Source organism: Mauremys mutica, chromosome 7 (genome assembly GCF_020497125.1).
Source record: "Mauremys mutica isolate MM-2020 ecotype Southern chromosome 7, ASM2049712v1, whole genome shotgun sequence".
Taxonomy (NCBI): domain Eukaryota; kingdom Metazoa; phylum Chordata; order Testudines; family Geoemydidae; genus Mauremys; species Mauremys mutica.
Window position 1 is genome coordinate 877,318 of NC_059078.1, and position 12,121 is coordinate 889,438.

Here is a 12,121-nt window from a genome sequence, read left to right on the forward strand (position 1 = left end):
TCCCCCCACCCCCATGGGACCCCCTCACCCTGTGAGGTCTGTCCCCCCGCCAACCCATTCCCCTTCTCCCAACTCTCTCCAGGCCCCTTCTTCATGCCTGCCCCATGTGTCCTCCACTCGCCCCTTGCACGTCACAGCCCCCAGCTCCCTCCCCGGCCCACTCAGCCAGCTAGGCCCGGGCCCATCTCCAAAGGGAGCCTAGGACTGGAGTAACTTGCCCTGAGGGGTTTCCCTTAGCTCCTCAGGCTGCATGAGATCTTCTCTCTAATACTCCCAGATGCTCCCCTCCTGACCCCCAGTACAGCCTACAGAACTCACCGCCACTGGACAGCAGAGGGTTGACTAAAAGGTCTCCCCCCCCCCCCATGTTAAACGTGCTCCTGAAACGCCCCCGGTTCTCCTGCCAGGACAGAGGGAGAACAGCAGTTTTTCTAGCCCATTCATTGTCCAGGCCCCTTTATCAGCTCCCCTCTTGGCTCTTCTCTAATGGAGACAGGCCCAAGCTTCTCAGTCTCTCTGCCTGGGGGCTTTCCAGCCCCAGATGAGTCTCTCTGCCTCTGCCCGAGCCCCTTGATTCCAGCTATGTCCTGGCTGAGATGGGGGGACTAGCACTGAGCACAGCATCCCAGAGGAGGCTTTTTCATCCTTGTGCATCTCAACTTTTTATTTGCTTGTTCCTGCTGCTGCACATGGAGCAGAGCTTCCATTGACCCAGCACAAGAACCCCCAGGCCTTTTTCCTGGGTCATTACAGTTCATTTAGAGCCCTGTACAGTGAGTGAGCAGGTTGCCTTATTCCTTCCAATGTCCATTTGTCTGTCAGCACTGAACGGCATCTGCCAGTGGGTCGCCTGGTCTCCTCGCTGGGTCAGACCCCCGTAGGCTCCTCTCAGTCTTCACCATCTTCATTTAAATAATTTGGTGTCATCTGCAACAGTGGCCACATTTCTCGCTCACTAATAAATACACTAAACACCCAGCCTCGGACCCAACCCTGGGCCAGGAACTTTCCAACTCTACAATTGTTCTCTTGGGAAGAGGGTGTGGGAAGCGAGGCAGGCGTAGAAAAGTCCGTGAGCCACGCAGGCATCTCCACGTAGCCACAGCTGGGCCGTGCTCATGGCCTCAGGCCTTCCTCACCTTTGCCATGCTGGCTATCTTAGGCCGGGGTTTCTGGGGCCCTCTGGAAGTCCCACTCCATGATTGAGCTGCTCACAGAATTCCAGCAGCCTAGTGCCCCCAACAGTGCTTTGCAGGGTTCCCCTTCAGCTAGTCGGTCCAGTCCCAGCACTTCAGCTTGCACACTTCCCGCCCTAGCCAGAATGACAAGGAAACCTTCCTGCCTTAGCATCAGCCGGGGGTTTGCTCCGGTTTTAGCCACTAACAACAGGGGACTCCCAGAGCTGCTGGCACCATGGCACCTCATCCGCTCCCACACCCATGCCCTGATACAACCATTCAAGCTTTCAGAGAAAGTGGTGCAAGGGCCCTCTGGCCACCCCCCAGACCAGTGGGCCCAAGGACCAGCCCCAACCTGCCCCACAGCCTCCCAGCGAACAGGGAGGTGAGTGAAGAAACGGCTGGAGAGAAAACAAAGGTTTCTCTAGCTGGAACCAGATGGGTTCCATCCTGTGCACCCTCAGCTGGGGGAGGCCAGGGGCAGACAGCTGCATTGGGGAAGCCCAGAAGGCGGCTGGTGCTAGGACTCCGCCTCCCCCCACCCCCACCCCAAGCCAAGTAGCAGCTTTCCCCTGCCCCGCCCCGCGGGCTCCCGCTAGGTTTGGAGGGGCTTAGCTCTCCTGCCCCCCAGCCCCTGGCAGGGCCTGTGCAGAGAGCACTCACCCACGGGCAGTGGTGCTGGGCACCTCAATCCCCCCTCCCTGGTCACAGCACCTGGCTCCCCTCCCCCACCAGCTAAGAAGCTGTCATTCACAGGTAGAGCCCTGCCTAGGGGTCAGGCTCAGCACCACTCCGCCCTGCAGCAGCCGGTGGCACCCCTCGGTGCTGAGACGCCCCCAAGCCTCAAATCTCAGCAGCAACGAGGCCGCTCCCCCTAAGCAGAGGCCCCAGCTCAATCTCTCTGGGTTCTGCCCAGTGGCACAGCCCTAGCCATGGTGTCCCTGCCCTCCCATGGGGCTGGCTCCTACAGCCAGGAGCTCCACAAGCCAGGGCTAAGGTGCTCTCCCAGCCAGGCACGGCCTGTGCCTCCCCCCGAGAGGCAAGCCTCACACAGGGCACCTCTGCAGCTGAGTGCAGGACTGCAGGGGGCGCACAGGCCCCAGAGGCCCCCAGGTGGAGTGGGGCCCTCCCTGCTGCAGGGCAAATGGCCTGGCTGAGCTTGCCCCTGGAGCGGGCCCTGCTGCCCACCCCCACCCAGGGGCTAGTCACTGGCTGGACAGAGGCAGAGATCCAGCCCCTGCCCCTCCATTTGCTACCACCTTCCTGCCCACCCAGCACTGCCAGACCTGCCCTGGCGTAACCTGCACAGCAGGGGCATGCTCTGACCCCACTGCTGCACCGGCCTGAGGCAAAGCGAGGGGCTGGACAGCCCCCAGCCATAGAGCCTTCTAGCCCCGCTCCCCCAGGGGCCAGCCCCCCGCCCAGGGTGGGGGGACAGGGGCACGGCTACAGGCCCCTGCTTTGGCAGCTCTCTCCGCACCTGGGGACTGAGCTGGAAGTGGAACGGAGATGCACTGTCCAGCAGGTCTGTGTCTCCCCACCCAGGCAGTGAGACCGGGGGCTGCAGCTGCTCCAGCCCCCCCCCGCTGCAGCACGGCTGATGTCATGGCTGTCACGGCTTTCCAAGAATAACAGCAGGGCCCAGCTGGCTGCAGGAGCGGCAGTTCCCAGGGCCACAGCACCCTCTGCTGCTCACAACTGGGCACTGCGGGGGGCACCCAACCACGGGTGAAGCCAGCCGCCGGTTTCTCCAGGCAGCGCCTCCCTGCTTGGCTTCATGCTGTGTTCCCCAGCACAGGGGAGCTCGGCCCCTTGGAGGCTGGGGCTACGCTAGCAGGGCTGGTCAGCCCCTGCCCTTGCCCATGGGACCAGGAGGGAGGCAGCAGGAACTGCCCTCTAGGGACCAGTGATCCTTCCAGACAGGCAGCTGTGCTTGTGCGGTCCCGGGGATGATGGGTGGCTCTTTCCTGCAGCCAGATACGGGCTCTGGATCAACGGCCAGATGGGCCAGAAAGGAAAGGGTGCTGCCTACAGGCAGACGGGTGAGGGAGCCCTCTCCTGCCCTTGGCTGCAGCGGGGGTCCGAAGAACAGGCCTAGAAGGGCCCTTGGCCCTGCCCCAGCCCTGCGCAACACCCACCCCACCACCTGCTCCCACCGGCAGCTGGGAAGGGCGAGCGCCCCTTGCACAGCATAGTAGGGAAGGGAGATGCAGAGAAGCTGAGCACCCCAGGGAGAAGGGGGAGTACGGAGAGCTGCTCAGGGAGGTGCTACCAGGTGCAGAGCCACAGGCAGAGACACGCATGGGGGCTCTGCCTCCCCAGGGCCTGGCAACCCCTCCAGACTGGCCCAAGGCAGAGCTGAGCCTGTGCCCAGCCCCACTGAGACAGGGACGGGGAAGTCACTGCTAAGGCCCAGGGTGGGAGCCTCCCTGTCCCCAGCAAGGCAGCGGGAGCTCAGCTGGGCAGCTAGTCTGGAGAGACAGGGCAGGGTGTGGCACTTCCCCATTAGCCATCCAGGAGCTTGAGGATGCTCTCACGCTCCTTCAGGGTCTTCCAGGCCTGGTCCTTCTCCTTCTTGGTGGGCGTGCGCTTCTTCTGGCGTGCCGCCATGATCTTGCGGAAGGCATCCATGACCTCATTGTCAGCCATGCGCACCCGCTGCCGCAGAACCTGCCTGTGCAGCTCGTCCTTGGCCAGCCTGGGGAGAGAGGCAGAGCCGTCAGCCACAGCCTAGCCCCCCCGCCAGCCCCCCCGGCCCCACACCCACCTGAGCAGCTCCTGCTTCTTGGCCCGGTTGTGAGCGCTGAGCGCCTTGAGCTCGGCCTGCCTCTTGCGCAGCTCCACCAGGACCTCGTCCTCCGAGTCCTCAGGGGGGCGGTCTTCCGACTCCAGCAGGCCTTGGGCAATCAGCTCCTCTTTGAGCCGCCCCTCCAGGGATTTGGTGTGGGGGACGCTGCAAAGGGCAGAGAAGAGAGCTGCTGTGAGCCCCCGGCAGCCCAGTATCCCGGCTACTGCAGCAGCACAGCCTGCCGGCTCCTGCCCTCCCCTCCGCCAAGGGGCAGGCAGGACTGGCCCTCACTCCACAAAGGAGGCAGTGAGAACTAACCAGGCTCCCTGCCCAGATCTCACCCACAGGCTGGCTGCTTCCAAGTCCAACTCAGCAAGAGCACGAGCCCATTCCTCTCCCTTTCCTCTGGTGCTGCCTGCTAGGCACAGGAGAGCCTGGGCTCTAGTGCGCTGGATCTCAGAGGGGACAGGAGAGTTCTGCTCAGGTGCTGAACACACCAGGCTCTCTAACCCTTGAGCTTCTCCCTGAGCAATTCCTCAACGCCTCTAGACACGAGAAGAGAGGTTTCTTTCTCTGCTTCTACTACAATTCTGAGGGGTCAGCGAGCATGTGGACAAGGGGGATCCAGTGGATACAATACACTTAGATTGTCAGAAAGCCTTTGACAAGGTCCTTCACCAAAGGCTCTTAAGCAAAGTAAGGAGTCATGGGATAAGAGGGAAGATCCTCTCATGGATTGGTAACAGGCTAAAAGACAGGAAACAAAGGGTAGGAATAAATGGTCCGTTTTCAGAATGGAGAGAGGTAAATAGTGGTGTCCCCCAGGGCTCTGTACTGGGCCAGTCCTAGTCAACATACTCAGAAATGATCTGGAAAAAGGGGTAAACAGCAAGGTGGCAAAGTGTGCAGCTAATACAAAACTACTCAGGATAGTTAAGTCCCAGGCAGACTGCGAAGAGATACAAAGGGCTCTCGCAAAACTGGGTGACTGGACAACAAAATGGCAGATGAAATTCAATGTTGATAAATACTAAGTAATGCACATTGGAAAACATAATCCCAACTATCCATATAAAACAATGGGGTCTAAATTATCTGTTACCATTCGAGAGAGAGATCTTGGCGTCACTGTGGATAGTTCTCTGAAAACATCCACTCAGTGTGCAGTGGCAACCAAGAAAGCGAACAGAATGTTGGGACTGGCTAGACAACTATGCACACGCTAAATAAATAAAATTAAGAAAGGGATCGACGAGACAGAAAATATTGTATTGCCTCTATATAAATCCCTGGTCCGCCCACATCTTGAATACTGCGTGCAGATGTGGTCACCCCATCTCAAAAAAGATATATTGGAATTGGAAAAGGTTTAGAAAAGTGCAACAAAAATGATTAGGGTAATAAAAAGGTAATTGGGGGCGGAGGGATAGCTCAGTGGTTTGAGCATTGGCCTGTTAAACCCAGGGTTGTGAGTTCAATCCTTGAGGAGGCCACTTAGGGATCTGGGGCAAAAATTGGTCCTGCTAGTGAAGGCAGGGGGCTGGACTCGATGACCTTTCAAGGTCCCTTCCAGTTCTAGGAGATTGGTATATCTCCAGTTATTACCTTATTACCTAAAAGTGCAACAAAAATGATTAGGGGTATGGAATGGCTTCCGTATGAGGAGAGATTAATAACAGTGGGACTTTTCAGCTTGGAAAAGAGGCGACTAAGGGGGGATATGATAGAGGTCTATAAAATCATGACTGGTGTGGAGAAAGTGAACAGTGAAGTGTGTTATCAGAAGGAGTAAATAACAAGAACCAGGGGTCACCCAATGAAATTAATAGGCAGCGGGTTTAAAACAAACAAAAGGAAGTATTTCTTCACACAACGCACAGTCAGTCTGTGGAACTCTTTGCCAGGGGATGTTGTGAAGGCCAAGACTATAACAGGGTTCAAAAAAGAACTAGAGAAGTTCATGGAGGACAGGTCCATCAATGGCTATTAGCCAGGATGGGCAGGGATGGTGCCCCTGGCTTCTGTTTGCCTGAAGCTGGGAGTGGGCGACAGGGGATGGATCACTTGACGATTCCCTGTTCTGTTCATTCCCTCCGGGGCACCTGGCATGGGCCACTGTCGGCAGACAGGACACTGGGCTGGATGGACCTTTGGTCTGACCCAGTCTGGCAGCTCGTAAGTTCTTCCCTTACAGCCCCGGTGCACCCACCCCAGGCCTGAGGGGCACTTCAGCACATTCAGACCAGGCTCTTCCAGAAGCCCAGGAGGAGTTTCCCGGGCACAAGAAGAGCTTCTTGGCCAGGCCGCCAGCCCCCCTGGCTGGCCACATGGGGCTGCTCACCTGAAGGGTTTGTTCTGGCTGCGGGGCGAAGTACCGGCACCGTCAGCTCCCGAGTCTTTGCCCGCCAGCTCTGGGATCGGGGAGTCCTCGATGGGCGAGATGATGTTCTCCTAGCAGCAGGGGTGGAGAGGGAGGATGAGTTCCAAGCTGCTGGGACCCACGCCCCATGGGATCTGGCAGCCGAGCTCGCCCCGGAGCCTCACTCACCTCGACAAGTGCCTGCAGGAGGCGCTGCGTCAAGGGCCCAAACGGGCAGCCGTCCTCAGGCTGCTCCTGCTGGGACTCCGACTTCTTCAGCAGGGCGTCCACATCTGGGAGGCAGGCGAGAAGGAAGCAGTGAGCAGAGCGGGAAGGGTGCAGTGAGCAGAGCGGCAGCTGCAGCAGAACAGGGCCTAGCAGCCTCCACTCTGGGACTCCCCAGCTGCCCCAGGCAAGGCTGGCATGTCCCCCACCCTCCTGCACCAGGGCCTGGGACTCTCCAGCCACATGGGCGAGCCTGGAACACACCCCTACCCCCACACCAATCCCTCGGCACTAGGCGTGGACAAAGCACAGCTCCCCCCTCCCTCCCCCCCACACAACCCTCAGTGCTGGGCATGGACAACCTCCGCCCCCCCAAATACATGTCATCCAGTCCCTCCATGGTGGTGCTGCCCGGGGGCGGGGAGTAGAGGCACCTTTTGTGTCCAGCTCTGTTAACGGTCCCAGAATGCCTTTCTTCTTGTCAGCAGCAGCTGCTGCCCGGGCACCATCCTTCTGCTCCTCCAGCAGATCCTCCTGGGCCCAGCGCTGAGAGTAATGCTTCCCCAGGGGTGGGATCTACAAGAGCAGGAGCTCAGGGAGCTGGGCTCAGAGTCCTGCAGCCCCTCTTCCACCAGAGACATGGCAGAGCATGGCCTTCTGCCCCCCTCTGCACCCCACACTGATCAGCAGTGCCGGGCACTTCACAGTGCCAGCTGGCTGTGGGCAAGCCCTGCTGGGAGTCTCTGCAGAGAGCTGATGCATGTCCTACAAGGGCCACTCCTTGGGCACATGCCAAGAGTTCCAGAATTCCTGCCTGAGGAAGGGCACAGGATGGCAGTCCCAGCTCCTGCCCTGACAAGGCCGGGGCAGTGGGCCGGGCTCGGAGCTCTCCCTGGGCCCAATTACCGCACAGACAGGAGGAGCTGCAGGGGACTCTGCCAGAGGCTGGCACTTGCACACAAGAAAGGAGAACTCCCCCTTGACCTCAGCTCTGGGAAGCTCAGGTGTGACGGATCCCAGTCAGATGCAAAGCCTGCATGGGCAGCGTCCCTTGCAGGTCAGGTCCCCAGGGCCGGTGCAAAGATGTTTCGCGCCCTAGGTGAAACTTCCACCTTGCGCCCTCCCCCGTCCCCGAGCCCCCGCCCTGAGCCCCGCCCTCCCCCGCAGCAGCTCCCCGCCCCAGCTCACCCCTGCTCTGCCTCCTCCCCGAGCACGCCGCCGTCGCTGCTTCACTTCTCCCACCTCCCAGGCTTGCGGTGCCAATCAGCTTAGGTGCCGCAAGCCTGGGAGGCGGGAGAAGTGAAGCAGCCACGGTGTGCTCGGGGAGGAGGCGGGGCAGGGGTGAGCTGGGATGGGGAGTTCCCCTGTGTGCCGCTCCCCCCCTTACTTGCTGCAGGGGGCCCTCCCCACGCTCCCCCCACCTAAATGCCGGCGGCAACCGGGGCGGCCGAAGATCCGGCCGCCGCGGTCACTGCCGAAGAAAATGGCGCCCCCCAAATCCTAGTGCCCTAGGCAACTACCTAGGTCGCCTAAATGGTTGCACCGGCCCTGCAGGTCCCAGCACAGCACACGCTGAGGTCACTGGCTTGACGGGCACAAGCAGACCCAGGTACCAGCTGCAGCCTACACTACACAAGGAGCGTCATGGACTCCATTTGTCACTCCTGCACGCCATACGTAGGCAGAGGGGTGGCTGGGCCAGTGCTTGGGCGCTCTCGCTGGGTGGGCTGGGAGGGCAGCGGGTGAGCACCGGTCAGTGTCACGTGGGCAGAGGGGTGGCTGGGCCGGTGCCCGGGCGCTCTCGCTGGGTGGGCTGGGAGGGCAGCGGGTGAGCACCGGTCAGTGTCACGTGGGCAGAGGGGCAGCTGGGCTGGTGCCCGGGCGCTCTCGCAGGGTGTGCTGGGAGGGCAGTGGGTGAGCACCGGCCAGGGTCACGTGGGCAGAGGGGTGGCTGGGCTGGTGCCCTGGGGCTCTCGCAGGGTGTGCTGGGAGGGCAGTGGGTGAGTACCAGTCAGGGTCACTTGGGGCAGCTGAGCCAGAAGACTTCTGCTTTTCGCTAAGGTCTGGATTTTCCTACTCCTCTCTGCAGCCCTGTCCCACCCCAACTCTGAACAGCAATTGGGTTAGTGTCCCACCGATCTCCTGCCTGAAGCAGCGGGACCAGCGTGTGTCTATCTGAATGAACAGGGGGATTGTTCGGTGTTTGGGACAGGCACTCTTTGGAACACTCTTAAAGCAGGTATTTCGGCCCAGATCTGAGCGCTCACGGACTAAGAACTGTCCCTGCCCTTCCCCTCCACTGGGGAACGGGGGTTTCTCACTGAAAGCCACCTGCTGGGCCAGAGCCTGGCACAGCACAGGAAGGAGCTTTGGGCGTGGCCCGCAGCATGCAGAGGTCTAGACTCATTCAGATCCTACAGCTGCAAGTGCCACGGTGTGGGGCCGGCCTGTGAGAAAGCTGCTGTCTCCTGCCCCTTTGCAGCAGACAGTTTGATTGTGTCTGAAAAGCAGAGGGAGGCCCAAGTACTGGAGCAGGGGACGAGCTTTCAGATACCCAGGGCCTGAGCCACTTAGTGCCCTGGAAATGAAACTGAAATGGTTGCTGTATTCCATGGAGAGCCCAGGCCCGCTCTGCTGCCAAGAACGGGGGCAAAGCAGCACGGGCCCTATGGGAGTACAGCCTCCAGCTCAGCTTGGTCCTACCCAGCCTGCATTGCCCCAGCACAGACAAGAGGTAGCCACGGCCTCTCTCATGGCCCCGTGGCACTGTCCGGAATCAGAGGGGAGGACACAGCCCACAAACACAGGCCTTTGCTGCCTGCCTTGCCCCAGTGGAGTCGGCACCCACCGCGAGGCACAGGACTGCAGACTCCAGACAGCAGGAGGATACCATGGGGCTGGGAGGGGGGGCTACCTTGTAGTGCTCAGCCTCATCCTCCGGGGGTTTGAGCAGCTCCTCCAGGGTTCGCACCTCCTCACTGGTGAGGTCAGCACAGTAGGGCTCCACGGAGGCCCAGAACCTGCAGGGCAGAGCAAAGCAGGCACTCAGAGGGAAGGGGGCAGGTGGCCACCCCAAGCCAGGAACTGGGCTGCTGACTTGAGCTGTGGCTCCTCCTCTACCCAGGAGATGGATTCTGGGCCCTAGGATGGTTCAGTGCCAGACCAAACTTCACTCTCACACCATCCAAGCTCCAATTCAGCTTTGCAGCTGGTGGTTTTGACCCAGAGCATCAGGGAAATGAGTGTTTTCCTTGGGAACCCCTCAGTGTCCCTTTGCTCATTGCCCCAGCTGTCTCCACCCCACTCTCCCAGTGTCCCTTCACACACACACCCCATACCTGTTCGGGGCATCGTTTTTGGGGATCCGAGGCATGTCAACTGGGTCGTCTGGAAACTCATATTCTTGAATCTTGGGCTGGAGGTTCTTGGATTTAGGCCGCCCAGGGCCAGGCCCTGTGCCGTGACCCCCCTTCCCCTCTAGTTTCTGCTTCTTGGGCTTTCCATGTTTAACTGGGGTGCCCAGTTCATGCTCTTTGCCCAGCTTCAGGAACCGCCTGTCCCCCTTCTTGTCCTGCCAGTCTGTCAAAATCTGAAAGAGAGTGGCCCTGTGTCACACCAGACAGACAGCTGTCTGCACCCAGAACTGGAAGGGGAAGGGTCTAGTTCCACCCAGGACCCTTGCCCTCGGTGAGCCGAGTCTGCCCTCCCCTTTTCCCTAGCAACCATCATGCTGCCTTTCCCCTCAGGCCCTGTTCTCCCTGGCAGCTGGCATCCCTCTGCAGCTCGCAGGGAGCACTGAGGCACAACCTCCAGAGAGGGAAGGAAGGGAAAAAAGGCTGGACAGATTCGCAAGGCTGGTAGCAAGCAGGGCTGTGCTGCGGCATTTTCTGCCATAGGAGGGAAGAACCAGCAATGGGAAGATGGCACGTTGAACAAAACAGGGGCTAGCCACTATACGGAGCAATTCCAGGCACAGAGAAAACAAGCCAACAGGCCTCCTGGTCAGAACCAACCCACAGAGCAACAAGCAGTGACCCAGCTGGAGTTGTTACCGAAAGGCAAACGTTCTTGGCCTTTTAGACCAGATGGGGCCATTAGATCTTGCAGTCTGACCTCCAGCATAGCACAGGGCCCTGGCCATTAACCATCGCCCAGCCACCTCAATAACTTGTGCCATTACTTGGGACTCTAGTATGGTGTTCACTCTGAAGAGTAATGACAAGTCATCAAACCCCACCAGGTTAACCATTTCATTGCTGACTTGTTTGAAGCCCGCAGGTTCTACCCCACTGCCGCTGGGTCAGCACTGCCACCAAGCAGCTCTTGGCATGGGCACCATGGATTGGCAGACCCCAAATGGGCTGTGTGTGAAGTGGGGGGAGCTTTGCAGATATGGGGTACCTCTTCCATCGGACATAGAAGAGACTTCCCTCCTGGGCCCAAAGGGTCCCTGGCAAAGGGCCGTGCAACCAAGACCGATGGACTCCAGCTGCCGCTGAGCCGTGACCCTGGGTGGCCTGGCCTCCCCATGCCCATCATCCGGGTACCCCAGGCCGCCCCGAGGAATTAGGGAGTCCGACCTGCGTCTCTGCCTCCAGCACCCGCAGCCTGCGGCTGGCCGAGGACAGCAGCGTCTCCAGCTCCAGCTGCAGCGTGTCGAGCTCCTCGATGCCAATGCCATCGTCCTCGGAGCGGGCCAGCACAGCAGTGTAGCGCGGGCAGACTTTCAGGTGATCCACCGACTTGAAGTCGTGGAACTGCAGCGGGCAGTCCTTAAGCTCGCTCATCGCCCAGCCGCCGGGGTTTGGGGGCGCCGGGATATGCGGGGGGTGCCGGGATACAGGGGGCCAGGGGGATACAGGAGCTCTGGGATATGGGTGCAAGGGTGCCGGGCTGGGGGTGTGTGCAGGACACAGGGGTCGCTGGGGTTTGGAGGTGCCAGAATACGGGGACACCGGGCTGGGAGGGGGGTGCAGGATGCGGGGGCACTAGGCTGGGTGGGGGGTGCGGGACACAGGGAGCGCTGGGGTTTGGGGGTGCCGGGATACAGGAGCACCAGGCTGGGGGGTCAGGACGCGGGGGGGAAGTGGGGTTTGGGGGCGCAGCGCTCGGGGGGTCAGCACGCGGGGGGGAACTGGGGTTTGGGGGCGCCGCGCTCGGGGGGTCAGGACGCGGGGGGAACTGGGGTTTGGGGGCGCCGCGCTCGGGGGGGCGGCACGCGGGGGGCGCCGCGCTCGGGGGGTCAGGACGCGGGGGGGAAGTGGGGTGTGGGGGCGCAGCGCTCGGGGGGTCTGGACGCGGGGGGGAACTGGGGTTTGGGGGCGCCGCGCTCGGGGGGCGGCACGCGGGGGGGGAAGTGGGGTTTGGGGGCGCCGCGCTCGGGGGGGCGGGACCAGGCGGCGCTTCCGGGCGGCCGGTCCCTGCTGCGGAGGCCTCAGGCCGCGCCCCCGGCGATCGCGGGCCCAAGCAGACGGCGCCGCTCGGCGGGGCGGCCGCTACCACTGACACGCCGGGAGGGGGGGGGGTCCCTGCAGCACTTCCGGCGGCTCAACGCCACTCTCGGCCCTTCCA

The 12,121-nt window shown here is 61.0% G+C and overlaps 1 protein-coding gene across 1 annotated transcript; it reads right to left on the minus strand.

Moving 5' to 3' along the window:
• Positions 1-339: 339 nt before the first annotated feature.
• Positions 340-11,601, minus strand: TADA3 (transcriptional adaptor 3). Its single transcript, XM_045025180.1, has 8 exons — positions 11,131-11,601; positions 9,889-10,139; positions 9,465-9,570; positions 6,985-7,126; positions 6,515-6,618; positions 6,308-6,417; positions 3,946-4,131; positions 340-3,876 (listed from the first exon to the last, which is right to left on the minus strand). The coding sequence occupies exons 1-8, from the start codon at positions 11,335-11,337 to the stop codon at positions 3,684-3,686; spliced, it is 1,299 nt and encodes a 432-aa protein (XP_044881115.1). The 5' UTR covers positions 11,338-11,601; the 3' UTR covers positions 340-3,683.
• Between the last annotated feature and the right edge of the window lie 520 nt (positions 11,602-12,121).

Bases quoted from the DNA above. Each gene is read 5' to 3' on its own strand.
- TADA3 (XM_045025180.1), bottom strand. From the start codon at position 11,337: ATGAGCGAGCTTAAGGACTGCCCGCTGCAGTTCCACGACTTCAAGTCG. The intron at 7,127-9,464 runs GTAGCCCCCCCT...CTGCTCTTGTAG, and splicing joins ATGAGGCTGAGCACTACAAG to ATCCCACCCCTGGGGAAGCA. The intron at 6,418-6,514 runs GTGAGTGAGGCT...CCCTGCTGCTAG, and splicing joins TCCTGCAGGCACTTGTCGAG to GAGAACATCATCTCGCCCAT.